The sequence below is a fragment of the Armigeres subalbatus genome, chromosome 3, assembly GCF_024139115.2.
Source record: "Armigeres subalbatus isolate Guangzhou_Male chromosome 3, GZ_Asu_2, whole genome shotgun sequence".
In the NCBI taxonomy this organism is placed as follows: domain Eukaryota; kingdom Metazoa; phylum Arthropoda; class Insecta; order Diptera; family Culicidae; genus Armigeres; species Armigeres subalbatus.
The window spans coordinates 201,106,409-201,126,507 of NC_085141.1; the positions used below are offsets into that span (position 1 = coordinate 201,106,409).

Consider the following 20,099-nt stretch of genomic DNA (forward strand, 5'->3'; position numbering starts at 1 on the left):
ATTAAGAAAGGAAGGATAAGGAAGGAGAAACTCTGGGCAATTATAAGTTACTGCTGTGAATATTGTCTCAGTCATCATGTATATGAAATTGAAGATTTCTATGTTTTGTTCATTCAATCTTTTGTCCCTTCTACCTCTGACATTTTTAGTAATTTCTATGGATCGTCGCTTATCCAGGAAATCGTATGATCGTCGAATAATTTTTCGGGGAGTACAGGACCCGTCGCAGACCAGATTTTATGCGGACTTAAGGATAGTCCTTCCAGGTTTCTTTCCATAAGTTTTTAATAATTCATTTAAATTAAAAATAAGTTTAACTGCTCTATATTTGATGATATTATACATACCTAGAAATCAGACCTACCACACACTTAAATCAGTTCACAGATTTCAGTGAATTCACGGTGCTCTGTGGGAAAATATTATTTCATTGAAAAACTTATTACGCGAAAGTATAAACTCTCCTCTTTCATATCATGGGTTAATTAAAATGTTCTATCGGGGGATCTAGAACATTTTTGCCTTTCTCGTATATAAAAAGTATGTTTTATTTTTTTTTTCAGTTTTTCCAGTGCATATTCCATAAAAATCGTGAAAAACTGGCATTTTTAATGAAGTCCTTCTGCTGAAGACACCGCGAATTTCGTTGAAATTCACCGAAATCTCAACAACAGAAGTGTTCGGTAGTTATTCCACCGATTTTCTGGGATATTTTCCTTTGTTCTACTGTCAAATTCACGGAAAATCTGTAAAATTATTCACCAAACAGTTATGCTGTTGACAATTCGGTGAATTTAGCGATTTTAGGTGTGCAGACAGTATTGCAACAAGAGCTTAAATAATCGAATGTTTTTGATGAAGCCTCTTCGACACTCTCACTTCGTAACATATTCATATTCGACGGAACATATCAGAATTTATTCAGAATTTGAAAACTAATAAACGCATGTAAAACTACTCTGCTCGTCATAACCATGGGTAGGACAATGCTTTGACTGTCCCACCCACGAAAATTCGTGCGTAGGACATGTCCTACCTGTCCTACCCACTCCGGGCGCCACTGACCACTGGTGAAGTTGCCCTAGTGTGACATATAGATTTTCACACCACTCGATGACCGAACAATAGGCCATAATAGAAAAAAAAAGTAAAGCTTCTTCAAGCACTATTTTTTGTGTTTTTCCACAGCTCACCAACATCAACATAAATCCGAGCTCTATCTCCTTCACAAACTTGACCATGGAATCTGACAAGTTCATTTGCGTTAGAGAGAAAATAGGCGAAACGGCGCAAGTCGTCATCATCGACATGAACGATGCCCAAAATCCCATTCGTCGGCCGATAAGTGCTGATTCGGCTATTATGAACCCGGCTAGCAAGGTCATAGCTCTTAAAGGTATCTATGCTTAAAATTATAAAACAAAAATAATAATCTATGTTAATTTATTCCATAATTTGGTCCCGTAGCTCAAAAGACTCTCCAAATATTCAACATCGAAATGAAATCAAAAATGAAGGCTCATGCAATGACCGAGGAAGTCGTCTTCTGGAAATGGATTACTCTGAACACCTTATCTTTGGTGACCGAAACTTCGGTATATCATTGGTCCATGGAAGGAGATTCGACTCCAGTTAAGATGTTCGAACGTCATTCATCGTTGAATGGTTGTCAAATTATCAACTATAGAACCGATCCCAAGCAGGCTTGGCTGCTCCTAGTTGGTAAGTACATAGTTCCATTCGGTATGTACAGCACATGATGCATTACGATAATTTCAGGTATTTCCGCTCAGCAAAACCGTGTGATCGGTGCAATGCAACTGTACTCAGTGGAGCGTAAAGTGTCTCAGGCAATCGAAGGCCATGCAGCATCGTTCGCGACATTCAAAATGGAGGAGAACAAGGAACCATCTACATTGTTTTGCTTTGCCGTACGCTCGGCAAATGCTGCCAAATTGCATATCATTGAAGTCGGTGCACCGCCAACTGGCAACACTGCTTTCTCAAAGAAAGCGGTGGATGTCTTCTTTCCACCGGAAGCGCAAAGTGATTTCCCAGTTGCAATGCAAGTTTCGCCCAAATATGACGTTATTTATTTGATCACCAAATATGGGTATATACATATGTACGATATTGAAACTGGAACATGTATCTACATGAACCGTATTTCGGCGGATACCATCTTTGTAACAGCCCCCCATGAATCTAGTGGAGGCATTATTGGTGTCAATCGTAAGGGCCAAGTATTGTCAGTGACAGTGGATGAGGAACAAATCATTCCTTATATAAACACGGTTCTGCAAAATCCCGATCTTGCTCTTCGTATGGCCGTCCGCAATAATTTATCTGGTGCAGAAGATTTGTTTGTCCGCAAGTTTAATCATTTGTTCCAGAATGCCCAATATGCTGAAGCTGCGAAGGTCGCGGCCATAGCCCCCAGAGGAATACTTCGCACGCCCCAGACAATCCAAAAATTCCAACAAGTTCCTGCTCAACCTGGTAGCAGTTCCCCACCATTGTTGCAATATTTCGGCATTTTACTTGATCAAGGTAAGCTGAACAAATACGAATCTCTTGAACTGTGTAGACCTGTATTGGCCCAGGGTCGCAAGCAACTTTGTGAGAAATGGTTAAAGGAAGAGAAGCTGGAATGTAGCGAAGAATTGGGTGATCTTGTTAAACCTTCGGATCCAACTTTGGCATTGTCCATCTATCTACGTTCAAATGTTCCAAATAAAGTAATCCAATGCTTCGCGGAAACCGGACAGTTTCAAAAAATAGTCCTATACGCAAAAAAAGTTAACTACAGTCCGGATTATATCTTTTTGCTGCGCTCTGTTATGCGTACCAATCCGGAACAAGGTGCTGGATTCGCAAGTATGTTGGTTGCTGACGAAGAACCTTTGGCTGATATTAACCAGATCGTAGACATCTTCATGGAACAGAACATGGTTCAACAGTGTACCGCTTTTTTGCTAGATGCTTTGAAGAATAATCGTCCAACTGAAGGTTCACTTCAGACCCGTTTATTGGAGATGAACTTGTTGTCCGCCCCTCAAGTGGCCGATGCTATTCTTGGTAATGCGATGTTCACTCATTACGATCGAGCTCACATCGCTCAACTTTGCGAGAAGGCCGGTTTACTGCAGCGTGCATTAGAACATTACACGGACTTGTATGACATCAAGCGTGCAGTTGTCCATACGCATCTGTTGAATGGAGATTGGTTGGTAGGATTCTTCGGTACACTGTCTGTAGAAGATTCCTTGGAATGCTTGAAAGCAATGCTGACTGCCAACATCCGTCAAAATTTGCAAATCTGTGTCCAAATCGCAACCAAATATCACGAACAGTTGACTACGAAGTCATTAATCGATTTATTCGAGAGCTTCAAAAGCTATGAAGGATTGTTCTACTTTCTCGGTTCAATTGTAAATTTCAGCCAAGACTCGGAAGTACATTTCAAGTACATTCAAGCTGCTTGTAAGACAAACCAAATCAAAGAGGTGGAACGTATTTGCCGTGAGTCAAATTGCTACAACGCGGAACGAGTCAAGAATTTCCTAAAAGAAGCTAAGCTAACCGATCAACTTCCATTGATTATTGTTTGTGACCGTTTCGATTTCGTTCACGATCTTGTACTTTACTTGTACCGTAACAGTTTACAAAAATATATTGAGATTTATGTGCAAAAGGTGAACCCATCCCGTCTACCGGTCGTTGTTGGAGGGCTGTTAGATGTCGACTGCTCCGAAGACATAATCAAAAATTTGATTCTAGTAGTAAAAGGTCAATTTTCAACGGATGAGCTTGTGGAAGAAGTCGAAAAACGCAATCGCCTGAAGTTGCTGCTTCCGTGGTTGGAATCTCGTGTTCACGAAGGTTGCATTGAGCCGGCAACGCACAATGCATTGGCCAAAATCTACATTGACTCAAATAATAACCCGGAGAGATTCCTAAAGGAGAATCAGTTCTATGATAGCCGTGTTGTTGGAAGATACTGTGAAAAGCGCGATCCTCACTTGGCTTGTGTTGCTTATGAACGTGGTCATTGTGACCGAGAGCTGATCGCTGTCTGCAATGAGAACTCTCTCTTCAAATCAGAGGCCAGATATCTGGTACGCCGTCGTGATGCAGAACTGTGGGCTGATGTACTGTCAGAATCGAATCCTTATAAACGGCAACTTATTGACCAAGTCGTGCAAACTGCACTTTCCGAAACACAGGATCCAGATGATATTTCTGTTACAGTTAAGGCTTTCATGACGGCTGATTTACCAAACGAGTTGATTGAATTGCTGGAGAAAATTGTTTTGGACTCTTCAGTGTTTTCGGACCATCGTAATCTACAAAATTTACTTATCCTGACGGCTATCAAAGCTGACAGGAGTCGTGTTATGGATTACATCAATCGGTTGGATAATTATGATGCACCAGATATTGCAAATATTGCAATCAACAACGAGTTGTATGAGGAAGCATTCGCCATCTTCAAAAAATTCGATGTCAACACTTCTGCTATTCAAGTCTTGATAGAGCAAGTACATAACTTGGAACGGGCGAACGAATTTGCTGAACGCTGCAATGAACCGGCAGTCTGGTCTCAATTGGCGCGTGCACAATTGCAACAAGGATTGGTGAAGGAAGCAATTGACAGCTATATTAAAGCAGATGACCCTAGCGCATATATGGACGTTGTGGAAACAGCTAGTAAGAATGAATCGTGGGAAGATTTGGTACGTTATTTGCAAATGGCACGCAAGAAAGCCCGTGAAAGCTACATCGAAAGTGAATTGATCTATGCTTACGCTCGAACTGGACGTCTAGCAGATTTGGAGGAATTTGTTTCTGGTCCGAATCATGCCGACATTCAGAAAATTGGTGATCGTTGTTTCAACGATAAAATGTATGAAGCTGCCAAATTGCTATACAACAACGTTAGTAATTTCGCTCGATTGGCCATTACCCTAGTGCATTTGAAAGAGTTCCAAGGGGCAGTAGATGGAGCCAGAAAAGCCAATTCAACCCGTACATGGAAAGAGGTTTGCTTCGCTTGTGTTGATGCGGAAGAGTTTCGATTGGCACAGATGTGTGGTTTGCATATTGTGGTTCATGCAGACGAACTAGAAGATTTGATCACTTACTATCAAGATCGAGGTCATTTTGAAGAATTGATTGGGCTGCTGGAAGCAGCGCTGGGATTGGAACGCGCCCACATGGGCATGTTCACGGAGTTGGCTATACTCTATTCGAAATATAAGCCAGCTAAAATGAGAGAACATTTGGAGCTTTTCTGGTCCCGTGTTAATATTCCGAAAGTACTTCGTGCCGCAGAACAAGCTCACTTATGGTCGGAGCTGGTATTCCTATATGATAAATATGAAGAGTACGATAACGCTGTTTTGGCGATGATGGCTCATCCCACGGAAGCATGGAGAGAAGGACACTTCAAAGACATTATTACCAAGGTAGCAAACATTGAACTTTACTACAAGGCCATTCAATTCTATCTGGACTATAAACCGCTATTGCTGAACGATATGCTTCTTGTGCTGGCCCCTCGTATGGACCATACACGCTCAGTAAACTTCTTCACAAAACAAGGACATCTGCAATTGGTCAAAACATACCTTCGTTCTGTTCAGAGTCTGAACAACAAGGCAATCAATGAAGCGCTCAATGGTCTTTTAATTGACGAAGAGGATTATCAAGGCCTCAGAACTTCGATTGATGCATTCGACAACTTTGACAACATCGCTCTTGCTCAAAAGCTCGAAAAACATGAACTCACAGAGTTTAGACGGATTGCTGCATATTTGTACAAAGGTATGTGCTACTTCTTTTATAAAAAGCCGTCTAATATATGGCAATGCACTATGTTTCTCAGGTAACAACCGCTGGAAGCAGAGCGTGGAATTGTGCAAAAAGGATCGCCTCTTTAAAGACGCCATGGAATACGCAGCCGAATCCCATCAAGGTGAACTGGCAGAAGAGCTACTTGGTTGGTTCCTAGAACGTGGTGCGCACGATTGCTTCGCGGCATGTTTATTCCAGGTAAAGGTTTAACACTTTAACGCAGGGAAAACAAGCAGATAATTTCACTAACGAATTTTTATTTTCATTGTTTCCACAGTGCTACGATCTTCTTCGCCCCGATATCATCTTGGAGCTCGCATGGCGTCATAATATTATGGACTTTGCGATGCCTTATTTAATACAGGCAAGTATTCGATAGCAATAACAATAAGGCAGAAGTTCAATAAAAGATATTGAACCACCGGCTTGTACATTAAATCACAATGTTCTGAAAACTCAGATGTGAATATTACATTATGTGGAAGATTTTGATTCGAAAAATTTATTGGAGGTTAACCACTTTCCTTTCAATGGGACTCGAATCTCAGTCGTGGATTCGAGTTCCATCGAAAGGAAAGTGGTTACCCCCAATACATTTTTCAAATCAAAATCTTCCACATAATGTACATATTCACAAATGAGTTTTCAGAATATTGTAAATAAGGCAGGAACCAATTATATTTTTACTTCCCCGCCCGCTTGAATTTGTGAGTTCAAATTTAATTATTGGAGGAGGAGTTTCGAAGTACTATCAAAATAACAATAAAAATTTTAAATTTTCATAGAAAACAGTAAAAAAAACTGAATAATTTTATGATTTTACTTTTTTTCATTTATTTTCCACCTACTCCATTATCCAAAGGCTATATAACAGAAGAAGGAAATTATATTATTGTTCCGGGAAAATCCTGACTCACACAAACAAGATATTTATACTAGCCAGACCAAAACGTATCGTGAAGTGTATCCTAATTGCATATTATTGGCGGATAGTGTACTATTGAATATGATAAGCTAATATTGTCTGGGTCCTGCCAAACCGCACCAAGCGGCTTTTTGTCTGTCTTGCGATATTTGATTCGTAAAACGAGAACGAGAATATGAATCATATCAATTCATACGTACATATGTTGTAGGGGTTCTATGATCCTAACCCGAATGTCACTTCCCCGAACGCCAGTACCCCGAAAGGCCACTACCCCTAATATTTCACTACCGCGAATGGCTCCACCCCACTACCCCGAATGCCAGTACCCGTATCCCATTATCCCGAAGGCTACTACTCCGAACGGGATAGTACCCCGAAAACCAAACTATTTTGAATCTGTACACTCTGAAAAATCTTCACGTCATATTTACCTGAAAAAAATGTGGTTCTCATCCACCATACTTTTCACGTAAGAGTGACCTGAATGACATGTAACCTGTACAAAGTTTAGCTTCGTTGAGTTACGTGATTTATCCGGTGAATCTGACTGGATTTTTCAGTACTAATGACGTGAAGTTTGAAAGTAGGTACGTGTTTGATCAGGTGAAAATTACGTGAATTCTACGTACCGGTTACGTGAACTTTTAGTGAAAGCTACATGAAATCAGGCAACCACTACATGGTTTGAAATATACTGCAAAAATGTTTTTTTTAATAAATGCAAAATAAGTTAGTGACGCCTACAGCCGTAAAACGGAGACCTCTTCGCATGTTGATGTGTTGAAATGCATTGGATGCAGAACGATGTTTTTATCTTTAGACAGGAAATGCTGTCATTCGGCCATTGCGATTCGAAGTTATCGCAAAAACACTGTTGGAGAACAAATCAAAGTTACTGACGAATATCGAATAAAATTTATCAGATTTGTTAAGAAATGATTAAACTAGTTTCTTTTTCGGAAATTACTACTATTTCCGCTGTAAAATCATTCAAAAAGTAGTCCACCTTTGGAAGCTGAAATTTGGAATAACATTTTAAACTAACGCTATCGAAAAACTGTAATTCCTATCTTCATGTAGCTTCGTCTTCTTCCATATCACCAAGAATCTTATAAATTTCATCCGACTTCCGTTGATATTTTTTTTTAAATCCCCGCCTAGTTGCAACTGAAATATCGCTTACCTCTGCGAAGCCTAAATATGTTTGGGTTACGTGATTTTTCACGTCAATATGACGTGATAATTTTTTAGAGTGTAGTATTCCATTATTATGTTTAACACCAACAGATATCGATAAATCGCAATCGCAACCTTGTAAACGAGCTTCTGACCAGTCCGAATCTATTCTGGATGTGTAACGAATGTGTGAAATTGATGAAGTGTGCTCGGTTCAAAACCACCGTCTTGTTGTTTGGAGACGCGATCAATTCGATCACTCAAGGTCAGGAATTGACCCACGCGGAACTTAGAAAGGAGATAGGGAAACAAGGTGAGCTAATTGCTCGTTTATCACGAGGAATCGTGATTCATCCTGGGTCTGTAGGGCGCCTGCACCAATCACCACTGAAACGACCTCGTACAGATGGACTGCTACCATCCAAACCACTCGCTGTCGGTACCAAGGTAGTGACAAATAATGACATTGTGACTGAGGTCATTGCAGTCCCTGAGCCCGCAGCGATGTTCTGGCTGTACCTCTCCCGTATTCACCCGAGCGTCTATTGGGAAACTAGTGAAGGACTGCATCCAGTATGAAGATTCGGTCAAAGTGGTCCCGCTGGTGAAAGGAATTGACATTAAAAGTATGAGCTTCATATATCAAGTTGGGATTGACCCCAAGTTCCGTGAAGAGACCGGCACTGGGAATCGAACCCAGCCACCCTCAGCATGGTCTTGCTTTGAACCTCTAGCTGATAAAATTAGACTCCATACAATAATGCCATCCCTACATGAATGATCATAACGATTTAGTAAATTATTTTGTAATAACTACCAAAATTAAAATTATTTTTCAAAGTGTACGTTATAACGGGGAAAAATGTACGCTATATCGGGTGACGTTAAATCGAGTGTACGTTATATCGGGGGTACGTTATATCGAAGATTACCTGTAATTACATTCATAGATATATAATTCAATAATAATTCAATAATTTTTGTATCTTGACAAAGTTTGACCTACGGATTGTTTGTTTGGACAATTGCATTTTTTTTATTGAGGCACTGATAAACTATTTTGTTCGCCTCGATGATGATGACGGATTTTATATATATTGACTTAATATTGTTTGACCTTTTTTTTGTGTAGCCTACAAAGCCTCGCGCGCGCAAAGCAGATATGAATGATTTTTTAAATTTATGTACAGACTTGCGCATTTTCAACTGTTTGAATGATTTTTCGGATTAGTAATGGGCTATCTGGTAGAGTTTTGAAACCGTGGTTGATACCGAAACTTTTGATATCGACGGAGCGGTAACACAAGTTTTAGTTTTGTTTTGTTGACGACTTAGATTATTATTTTTATTGATGCTTACGAGTAATAAACGTTAAGTGGTCTTGTATAAACATGGAACGCGATTCTTAGTGGAACATTTGAAATCTGTGCGAGAGGTATCACAAGTTTTGCATTTTAGTATAAACTCGAAGTATCACTACCGATGCTTATGAGAATCTGTAGATGTTTTTTTGAAAATCTGATTAAATTGTTATTATATCATTCAATTATTTACCTTAAAGATAAATCGTCTAGCTCAAACCTTTGTAGGGGTATGTGGCGGGACCATCATCATCATCATCATCATCATCATCATCATTCACCTGTTGACAATAAATAACAATACACCCGATTCTTTTTTTACACGGGGGGTGCGTTCCGTGTACAAAAAGTTTTCAGTTCAAAATTTGAAAATCCGTGTAAACAAGTTTTATGATTTCTCGACGAAAACAACGGATTCAAGCAAAATGGAGCAACTTTGCAAAAATTTTGTATGGGATTTTTTTACACGGCCGTGTAAAAACAGAATCGGGTGTAAAAAATGTTACTTTCGACTAATTAGTTTCTATTTTCAACTTCATTATTAAAACGCAATCAAAAAGTGAGCACGTTTTTTTTATTGTTTGACAAATTCGGGGTCATGGCTATTTGGGATAATGATAATACGAGGTAGTGACCATTCGGGGTAATGGGTTATTCGTGACAATATCCTTTCGGGGTACTGGTGTTCGGGTTAGTGACATTCGGGGCAGTGTCATAGGCGAAACTGCTTTTGTAAACAAGAGCTTATCATGCCGCAGGTGGGCTTATTTGAGCCCACTCACGCAATCGAGCACCACTGACGGAAGCAGTGAATCTCTTGCATTAAATGGTGCTAGATTGTGGGGGCGGGTACACATTAGCCCACCAGAGACGTGAGAAGCTATTGTTTACAAAAGTAGTTTCGTCATTTCGATATGTTTGTGCCGAATTTGTTGTTGGCGCTTATACTATGTTCGCACTACAGTCTGAATAACATGTTATTCAAATTATCGACAAAAGAAAGTCCATCAAGATAGCCGAAAAATATGTTACAAGGCCCTAGTGCGAACATAGTATTATACTATGTTCGCACTACGGCCTGAATAACATGTTATTCAAATTATCGACGAAAAAAAGCTCATTAAGATAGCCGCATAACATGTTACAAGGCCCTAGTGCGAACATAGTATTATACTATGTTCGCACTACGGCCTGAATAACGTGTTATTCAAATTATCGACACAAGAAAGCTCATCAAGATAGCCGAATAACATGATACAAGGCCCTAGTGCGAACATAGTAGGTATTAGTGTGATTTGGTAGAACCTCGACCAAATATTCTCAATCGTTGATTACGACATATATCCATGGCAATATTTTTGTGAACTATGATGATTTATGGTGATTTTTTATCTACAGGTTACGAGAGAATACACATCCAAAGTTGACAGATTGGAAGTGGCCGACGCTGAGCGACAAAAGGAAGGAGAGAACTCAGAACACAAATCAATCATCCTGCCCGAACCCCAACTGATGCTAACAGCTGGTCCGGGAATGGGAATGCCACAGTACGCCCCGCAATATACTGGAGGTTACGTTCCGGCGCAATCGAATATGTCACCATATCCGGGATATGGTGGCATGTAAATTACACAACAACCCACACACGTTCGAGCATACATCGTATTTCAGAATCCGTTGCTTGACTGTGTTATCGATGGACACTAAAATCGTTTCTTTCTTCTTAATAACGACTCGCTCGCTAACGTGTAGCGTTCAGTTAAGATGTAATTAAGGTGAGTTTTCAATTGTAGTACTAATAAATATTTGAAAACTAGATTTGTGCAGATGCAAAACAATAGAAAGATTTTAGTTCGAAATATGCAACATCTTCCTCCGGTGGCCATCAGGTACGAAAGAGGTTTGTCGAAGCTTCTTATTTATCAATACGTTTTTTGAGAGGCTCAGTCGTATTCACACTTGGCGGAGCCGCAAGCTTAATGTATATAACAATTATACAAACATATTAACTAATTATCAATGTAAAATTCAAGATCATCTACATTTACCCTCAGGGGTCGTTCAATAATGATGTCACAGGTTTTAGGGGGGGAGGGGGTCTAAGATTTTGTGACAGTACATATACTAGGTATACAAAAAAGCGTGACAGAGAGGGGAGGGGGGGGTCTGGAAATCCAAAAAATTAGTGGACGTCATAGTTGAATCACCCCTCATAGCTTTAGCTATTCCTCTGGTAGCCATTCATACGAAGCTATTCTACATCTCTCTTTACCGGGCGATGCGTTTGGTTCGATGGTATTAATACATGCTTTCTCGCTGGAAGATTTCTCGGTTGTACTTGTCGTTTCGGGTACATAGTCTTCCGCAGACGACGCATCTGATGACTTGTTTCAGTTCAGAAATTGAGCCACATTGTTCTGTTCAGCTGTGTAGAATTAGTTAGCGTGCAATTGGAAAGACTAGATTATAAACACAAAATAAACATAGCCATCCCTATGCTGGGTTGAAAACAAACGCCACCGGTAAATTATATTGAAGAAGGGGTGACGTGCCGTGTCAGTTGCATCGCATTTCCGTCCGAAGGGGCAGGCGATAATCGAAAAGGAGAAACAACGCATCCATTGTCGTGAACGGCCACGGTACCGCGTGCATGTTGGTAATCCATCGCTGAGAGGAAGCAGTCGAAATTGACCATTGTCCCGAGTGGCATTCACATTCGCTTTCGAAGCACGGTGAAGTGCCGTCAATCAACATCGCAAGCTACACCGCAGTGACCGGTTCAGTGACCGACGCATTCGTGAGCCACGATTACCCCGAAACCAACCGTTACTAGGCCGCACATAAACGGCTCGCACGAAAGATCTGCGGAAAATTGTTAAATAAAAGCAAACCTCGATGAACGGATTCGCATAATCGTGCAGATGGGTTGATCAAATCTTGTTCGAAGTACGGTGGAGTGCCGCTCGTCCATGTGGCAAATCGTATCGCAGTGTCCAGCTTAGTGACCCACAAGTTTATTAGTCACCAGTTGTTCGAAAGCCAACCGTTATGGGGACGCGCAGAAACAGTTCCCACGAAAGATCCGCGAAAAGGCTGTTCCGAACGAATAAAGGGCGTTCTACGGAATAAAAACAGGTTTTGTTTTGCACCTACAGATCCGTCGACACGGTGGTCTCCGAGGCCAACGATTGCCTGGCCGGCTGCAAATCGAACGGGTACGGAACGGGACGGCTGGAGATAGTCTACCACGCGTGGCGGTAAGAGTGGCACAAGCTGCTGCTTGGGCAAGCAGCTGCCCGAAAGCAACCGGCAACCAAGACAACGCCGCTTATCTGCGGTATGTGTTAACAACGGTCGATGAGCAAAACCACTAGATTATGTTATCCATGAGGACATTCAGCGATGGGACTGACAATCGAAATTAAAACAAAGTGTGTATGCAGTTGAACGGAACTCACTTCTGGTGTAAGCCACGCTTAACATTTTTCTTTGAATTTTTCTGTCAGTCCGGTCAGAATCTGACAAAAAATCAAGGTTAACAAAAATCGTCAGCTGTTCGCAGCTGTCTTATGGATTGCATTAGCTTCCAATATTCCATACCATAACAAAAATAATATTATTGATTTTAAAAGAAATTTACTGTTGATTCAAAAAGAGATTTACTGTTGATTCAAAAAGAGAAGTATTTTTATTCCAATCAATTATTCGGTTGAATATAAATAAATAAATGCATTGTTGGTTCAGAATCAAAATATTTTTCTATTGCTTTTCTTCATTACATTTTTAGCATTTCACTACATTTTTAAATACTTCCTCCTGTACGTTTTTTTCAATTTGGCAGGATTTATGTCAATATTTATCTGAAATACAACAATGTTATACGTGATTATACTTCTTTATTTCTTAACGAAAATCTTTTGTATTTACCTGTTTACATCTCCGTGGATTTGTTTGAGGGAAATTCCACCTTTCCTACTTATAAAGATCATATGCTGTGTATCTCGCTTGGTATGCTTTCTTACCGGATGGTTGCCGTGCCACATTCTTAAACCAACAATAAGTTCTGAAAATAATATTTTGAACAATTAATAATCATAAATAGAAATATAAATAAATAGAAATGTAGAATAACAAACCTCAATAATTGGCAACAGCAGTCTCCTGTATAAATATAATGTCCGGTCAATTTCTGTCCACTTGAAAAAAAGTCGATTTGATGGAAGCTCGATTTGTTTACTAAAATCAAGCCAAACAACCACAAAATACCCTTTTTGGTTTTTGTAAAAAATTTTATTCAACGAATTAAAATAAATATAAATATTTTATTGACTCGTATTATACGTTTTGTTAAAATGATATATTATAAGATATATAAAATAGAACACTAAGTCGAAAAACAAACCAAGCTCCGGACGGAATACAGAACCATTGAAGAAAAAAAAGCATTAACGTAGCAAAGCTTTATGCTACGTTTTGACAGGGCCAGTGAATTGAACAACTCAGTTGAATTCAATTGACTTGCCAAAAGTTGAACATGTTCAACATTCTTTTCGTTCAAGTGAATTGAATTCAGGTGTTTACACGTTCAGTTCGCGTTCAATTCAAGCGACTTGCTCAATTCACTTGCCTTGTCTAAACGTAGCATTACTGCTTTTGAGTGGCATTCACTAAAAAAACACCTGTGGCATGTTGCAAAAGCATGTTGAATTTTTCGAAAGGTTTTTGTAGTTTCCACGGAAACATATTCAATGTCGAATATTGTTCACAAAAACCCACTGAGGTAATTTTCAAACGTCATGCGAGCTTCTTCTAAAAGCTCATTTCAAATAAGTATTGTTGAAATAATAATACTTTGTTATTGATCTTATGTTAACAAATCTTGTCGAAACAATAAATTTCTTAATAGGGGAAAAGACGGCTTTGGCAGGTTTTGTTCTATTATTCTCAGGGGGGTTTTTGTCGACCAAATTTTATAAAATTTTGCCACAATATCCTTTGATATGCAAATAATGTTTAGGCCAAAATCAGTCATAAAAAACCCCTGCCAATAATAGAACAAAACCTGCCAAAGCCGTCATTCCCGCTATATTCAATAAAATGTAACGATTTGAAAACAACAATCATGTTTTTTGGTTCAATGTTAACAGTTTTCTGTCCGTGTTGGGCAATTCCGTAAGGAGAATCCTTTCTGGCCACACCTGTAACAGAAGAACATGGTTTGTGGCTTGTCACAGTTCATGAATCCTTCCTGTGTCCTTCCTCGTCACAGTTCCAACATAGCAACGGAAGACGTTGTTCCTCTTCGATCGACCGTTCAGATGCTTGTGTTTGGACTCGTTGTTGTTGATATTTCTGTGGATTCGGCTGGATTGCTGGAACCCCAGATGTTCCTGATTCGAAGCGGTATGGATGTGCGGCCGATCGACGGAAATGCTCCTTGCGGTCGAACCGAACTTTCAGTGCGTTGACTTGTTGAATTTGGTTTTCCATCTGCTTGCTGCAATTGTCTTCGTCGCGTTGCTCGTCTTCTGTACGGTCTCGGTGAAACTCATGTTTGATATTTTCTTGGTGGCTTTCCAACGCATGAACTCTCCCAAAACGCACAGGAGGTGGCCTGATGAGATGCTGAATGTGTTTTTGAGCCGTATTGGGTGTCGCGTAATTTGGTTCCAAAAGTGAGCTCTGTGGCATCGAGTCTCCGCTGACGGCTTGATAGCATCCTCGTTTCGTCGAATCCGTTGCAAACCTCTGCCATCTCCTGCAAAAATCGCGGGCGAGCTGGCGCAACAATTGATGCGTACTCCGTGTTCATATTTTTATTTACTATAAAAAACGCTCTTCTTCTGACATTGGTGGAGACACAAACCGGAACAGAGCTGATATGTCTCGGTAGAATTTTGCGAAAGACTCAGTCGCTCCATGAAAATGAAAACATGCTTCCACACGTAGCATTTGTGCGTAGCTACATGGTAGTATTGCCTTATCTCTGCTCGTCGGCGACTGAACTGCATCCTCTTCTCCTAGTAGCTCTATCAGACTTTGTTGCGCTGAGTTTGAACCCTTCTGTCCTGTCTACCATCTCCGTTGAGAACAGGGCTGCTGTGGATTCCTGGCTCGATTGAACTAATCATTTGCTGATGCACTGGTTCACTGATTGATGTAGTTTTCCTCACGGCACCAGTGTACACATCCACTGTTGCTGAGGATGGCACTTCACCAGCATTCACTTCACTCGCGGAGCTGACACGCGTCGGATCTAATGCGATGAAAACCGTTTCCAACGTAGACGATATTAGCGCGTTTAGCTTTAAGCACACCTCTTGAAGGTGCATTGGAGGTGTTTGAATTCGTGACAGTCGATTCATGTAATGCTGTAGGCGTGAAACTGTGTGTGTAAGAAATCCCACATCTTTCTTCTCCATTGCTTTTTCTAAAGCGGGAATAAGAATTCTAATACGAGCCTGACGATTCTCAATATTCGCTTCATCATCCATAACATGATTGGACGTCGAATACTCACGCGCTAGAGTGATCCAGCGACAGCATCTCTGAGCTTGAAGCATTTATTTCTACGGGTTGTTAGACCAAGAACAGTGATGTGTCTCAATGCTAACTCAAAGTTGAGCTTCTCCTCGCTCAAATGCAAGGGAACTATCTCCATGTTAGTCTTCTAAATGAGCCAAAATACTAAACAAACAAGAACTTTAAATAACTTTAGCCACAAACGGTTTACAAAATGTCTAAATGTTTTTTTTTTTTTTGGGCGCCAATGTTCCCTTAATCTTTTAACTCGTCCTCTCCGCGAGGTTGGGGACCCATTATACAAGACTTTTATTCGTGCTAGCAAAAAGCCTAACTCTCCCTATCTCAATTTGGAACATCTTAATATTAAGGATGGCACTTATGTCGAATTCGTTTTTAAACCTGGGTCAGTGCCAACCCGAACCCTGAATAAAAAAACATTTTCAGTTCCATCTGTCATTGGATATGTTGGTGTGCGTAGCGTAGCATCGTGTTTGTTTTGATTCGAAACATATGATCCAGGACATTCAGTGCACTGGCAGTGCGTTGGCCTTGACTAATCAGATCATGATAAATGAATATGTTTAAGTGCGTGAACTGATTTTTGCGGATAGTGGAATTTACTTTTGGGTGGATATAAATAGGGGAACTGCTCCTGGAATTTATCTCATGGCTCAGATATTCACCCCATCAAAAACAAAGCAATGGATATTTATTTATTATTATCTTCATTAAAGAGGTTTTCGGCCCTGGGCCGGTTCACCTCGTATAAGCAATGGAAAGAAATTTGGATTGTTTATTATTTTTGTAATTTGTTTTTTCAGCAATGAGCACGCATGTCGACAAAAAAAGAGGTGGCGAAATTGGTGCTGTATTTCTTTGTTTCCCGATGAGATGAATATATGTTCAGTGAGATGGAGATCGGAACAGTTCATATTATATTCAATTATATTCAATAACCCCGTTCGAATAATATTTAAAGAGTCTATAATAAACATAAAAAAAAAAATAACCCCGTGCACATTTTTATACCAAGAATTCCGTATAGAAATCATGTAATGTAAATCATGTAGAGATTTTCTATTCTACAAAAATTCATCTATTCCTGCAAAAGTTTTTTTTCTTTCGGAGAACACTCAGAAGCATGTAATAAAAATTATCCAGGATTCGCTATTTTTTTTCCTCGCTACCTCTCCTGATAAGGTAGCATCACACTTCGGGAAAATTTTCCGCCGGATTTTGGGCCCCGTGCATTTTCAATTTTCAAGAATCTCCCGGAGAAATTGCTCAAGGTACTTCCGGGGAAACTCATGTACGAAACTTGCGGAGCAATTCCTGAAGGAAACTTCGAGTGAGTTCCTGTATTCCACAAAGATTTCCTGAAGGAATTATTGTTAGGAATTTCCAAATTAATTCCTGGAGCAACTTTCAGAGAAAATCCTGGAACAGTATTCAAAGATATTCCTAGAAGAATTTCCAAAGTAATTCATCTCGAAAGGATCCCTTGAAAAAAATATGGAGGAATGACTGAAAGATATCGCCAAAAATTCAAGAAAGAATTTCTGAAGTAATTTTTGGCAGAATTTTTCGAAGACAATTCTGAAACGCACGAAAGAGTTTTTGAAAGAATTTCAAAAGAAATTCTACATAAGAAATAATTCTATTCGGTATTGAACGGGTTTCAAGGGGAATTCCCAAACTACATAATTGCATCCACCGACCTAATTTAGGACACAATCAGTAAGGAAAACCTGAATGAACTTATGAATACATAACTTCCCTAACAATTATTTTTAAAACTGAATCTAGACAACAGTACCGGTTTAATTTCATTTGAAACTACAATAACAAATATCACAAAATTATCGGAAAAAAGATTTTCAACGCGCATTTTATTTTAATAAACAGACAGTTTCGTTTCTCCCTTCTGCTTGTTTATTCCGCCCAGTCCCACCCACCCACGTGGTTTTGACAGTTGAAATACAGTTGTATTGGTGAACCCAGTGCGAAACCGTGAAACAACACAGTGCGAACCCGACAGCTTTGGGGTTGGAACTAGTGCAAACCTAGTTCCAACCTGAGCGAATAAAAAAACACTTTGACAGCACTTAGGTTGGAACTGGTTCTAGGGATGAATCGATACAAGTAAATACGAGTGAATTCTCGATACTTTTGATTCGATACCAAGTACTTTTGGAATCGATACTTTGATGTCCGATACCAAGTAAGTATCGAATTGAAGTAGTTGAATCAACTGAGTACTCAAATCAAAATCCATTACATATAATAAAGGTAAATAAAAAAATTCTTTATTTTGCGTAATAATCTGATACTAAAATTTAATAGTATTTAAATTGAATAAATAGTAAATACTTTCAACTATTTTTTTTTTCCGCTCAACACTTATTTCTGCTAACTGCTATAAACTATTAGTGAAAATTGCAAAAGCGTTTTGTATGAAAGTTTTATTTTAATGATTTTGTATGAACAACTTGAAATTGAGAAATGGGAATGTGCCCGATTTTCAATCCAATTCAATTAGAATTTAATAAATAAATTAATAATTAAATATCTTGGGTATTCTTGACTTTGCACTAATATTTACAGCTGTTTTTTAGTAACTAGTCTTATTAAAGCAGCATCAGAGATTTACATCGATAGGAACATGAATTAAAAATACAGTAACTATCAATGTTATGATAAAAAGTAACTATTGGTTTACATTTAAAATGTGTTTTGCTGTTTATACACTCTCGAGGTAAGTTAATTATATAATCGATGGACAAAAAGTAATGGGAAAGTGATTCCTCCCGGAATCCGAATTTAAATCTACTCGCGTTTTCAAGGGCAAACCACTCAATACGGAAGCAACGCACAACTGCTATTTTTATTATTTCAATTTTTTTCATTACAGCTAAATTATGGATAACTGCTTGTTAGTGACAAAATCATTTTATTTCAAATTTATGAGTACTCATATGATACGAGTAGGTATCGATACTTTTAATTCGATATTTAGTGGTATCGATACTTTTATTCAATATTACTTTAAAGTAAAAGTATCGATACCTTAGTGGTATCGTTTCATCCCTTGGTTCCAACCTAGGTTGGAACTTTTTAAAAACGAATTCGACATTATAAAAGCTCTCTTAAGCCATAGCTTTCAAAGCTTTTGTAAAAACAATAATACTGGATTGTTGAAACAACAATAATTCTTATTACCGCCAAAACAATGCGAGATTCTTGTTGAATTTATGTTAGATATGATTGATTTCAAAATAGTTTTTTCTGCGTGAACGTGTAAACCGGGTCAGGGAAACGCCAAGGCGGGGAATCAACGACTCCTCGGATTTTCCAGAACTCAGTCAAATACATTCCATCATCATCAACACCGAGAATGACAACTAACCGTACGCAGTAATATCGATTATTGGATCTGAAAATAGTCAAAGAATTACGCCTGTACAAGAGAGCTGTGAAAGGAGGAGTACAAACTGCAGACGGAACAAAACACATCATTACAGAGTTCATCAACTTGCCCATTGCATACCTACAACGGCCGGAGTGAAACGTTACCAGTGCTGTTAGTACAATCGATGCCGAGTTGTGTAATCCTTGGCATAAACTTCTGGCAAAAAATTGGGGTTCGCGCAGTTTGTGAAGCCATAGAAATGTTAACCGAAAAAGGAGTGCAAAACGAGGAGCCAATGCGGCCGCTTACAGCCGAACATCAGCAGCAGTTAGATCTAGTGGTGGCGTCATTTCCAATCAGTAGAGAAGGTAAGATAGGCAGAACCAACATGTACACACGCCGCATAGACGTTGCTGGAGCGAAACCGAAGAAGCAAAAAGTTTATCACATGTCAAAATATGTCCTGGACGAAGTCAACAAAGAGGTAGATCGTATGAAAGCACTAGATGTCATAGAGGAAGCAATGTTTTCTCCGTGGAATAATCCGCTCGTAGCTGTTAAGAAGAAGACTGTGGGAGATATGACCTATTATTAATGTGTTAATTGATACACAATAGGGTTGCTCAAATTAATATGGGAAAAACTTTTTTCAATTTTTTTGATGGGCCGCCCTCTTATTCGGTTCTATTTGATGCCCTGATGCTCTGGACAACATTTCAGCCAAATCGGTCAACGTTTGGGCGGTGCTAAACTCGTTGGAAGTTTATATGGAAAATTGTATGCAGAAACATCCAAAAACAGTAAATTGCAGCTGGACTACACAACTTACGATGAAGAACTATGA

At 39.3% G+C, this 20,099-nt stretch overlaps 1 protein-coding gene and 1 long non-coding RNA gene across 5 annotated transcripts in view; one reads left to right on the forward strand and one right to left on the reverse strand.

Moving 5' to 3' along the window:
- LOC134226221 (clathrin heavy chain) overlaps positions 1–20,099 on the forward strand; it is a 116,267-nt gene that overhangs the window by 55,261 nt on the left and 40,907 nt on the right. For all 4 annotated transcript variants that reach the window (XM_062706841.1, XM_062706839.1, XM_062706842.1 and 1 more), the window contains 6 exons: positions 1,189–1,396; positions 1,468–1,722; positions 1,780–5,826; positions 5,888–6,054; positions 6,134–6,220; positions 10,720–11,096. In XM_062706841.1, coding sequence (XP_062562825.1) covers positions 1,189–1,396; positions 1,468–1,722; positions 1,780–5,826; positions 5,888–6,054; positions 6,134–6,220; positions 10,720–10,947 — 4,992 coding nt within the window. In that variant the 3' untranslated portion in view covers positions 10,948–11,096. The remainder of the gene's footprint in view (positions 1–1,188; positions 1,397–1,467; positions 1,723–1,779; positions 5,827–5,887; positions 6,055–6,133; positions 6,221–10,719; positions 11,097–20,099) is intronic.
- LOC134226223 (uncharacterized) lies at positions 11,496–16,657 on the reverse strand. Its single transcript, XR_009983419.1, has 3 exons — positions 13,458–16,657; positions 13,249–13,384; positions 11,496–13,181 (listed from the first exon to the last, which is right to left on the reverse strand). It is a non-coding gene; the product is annotated as an uncharacterized LOC134226223 (long non-coding RNA).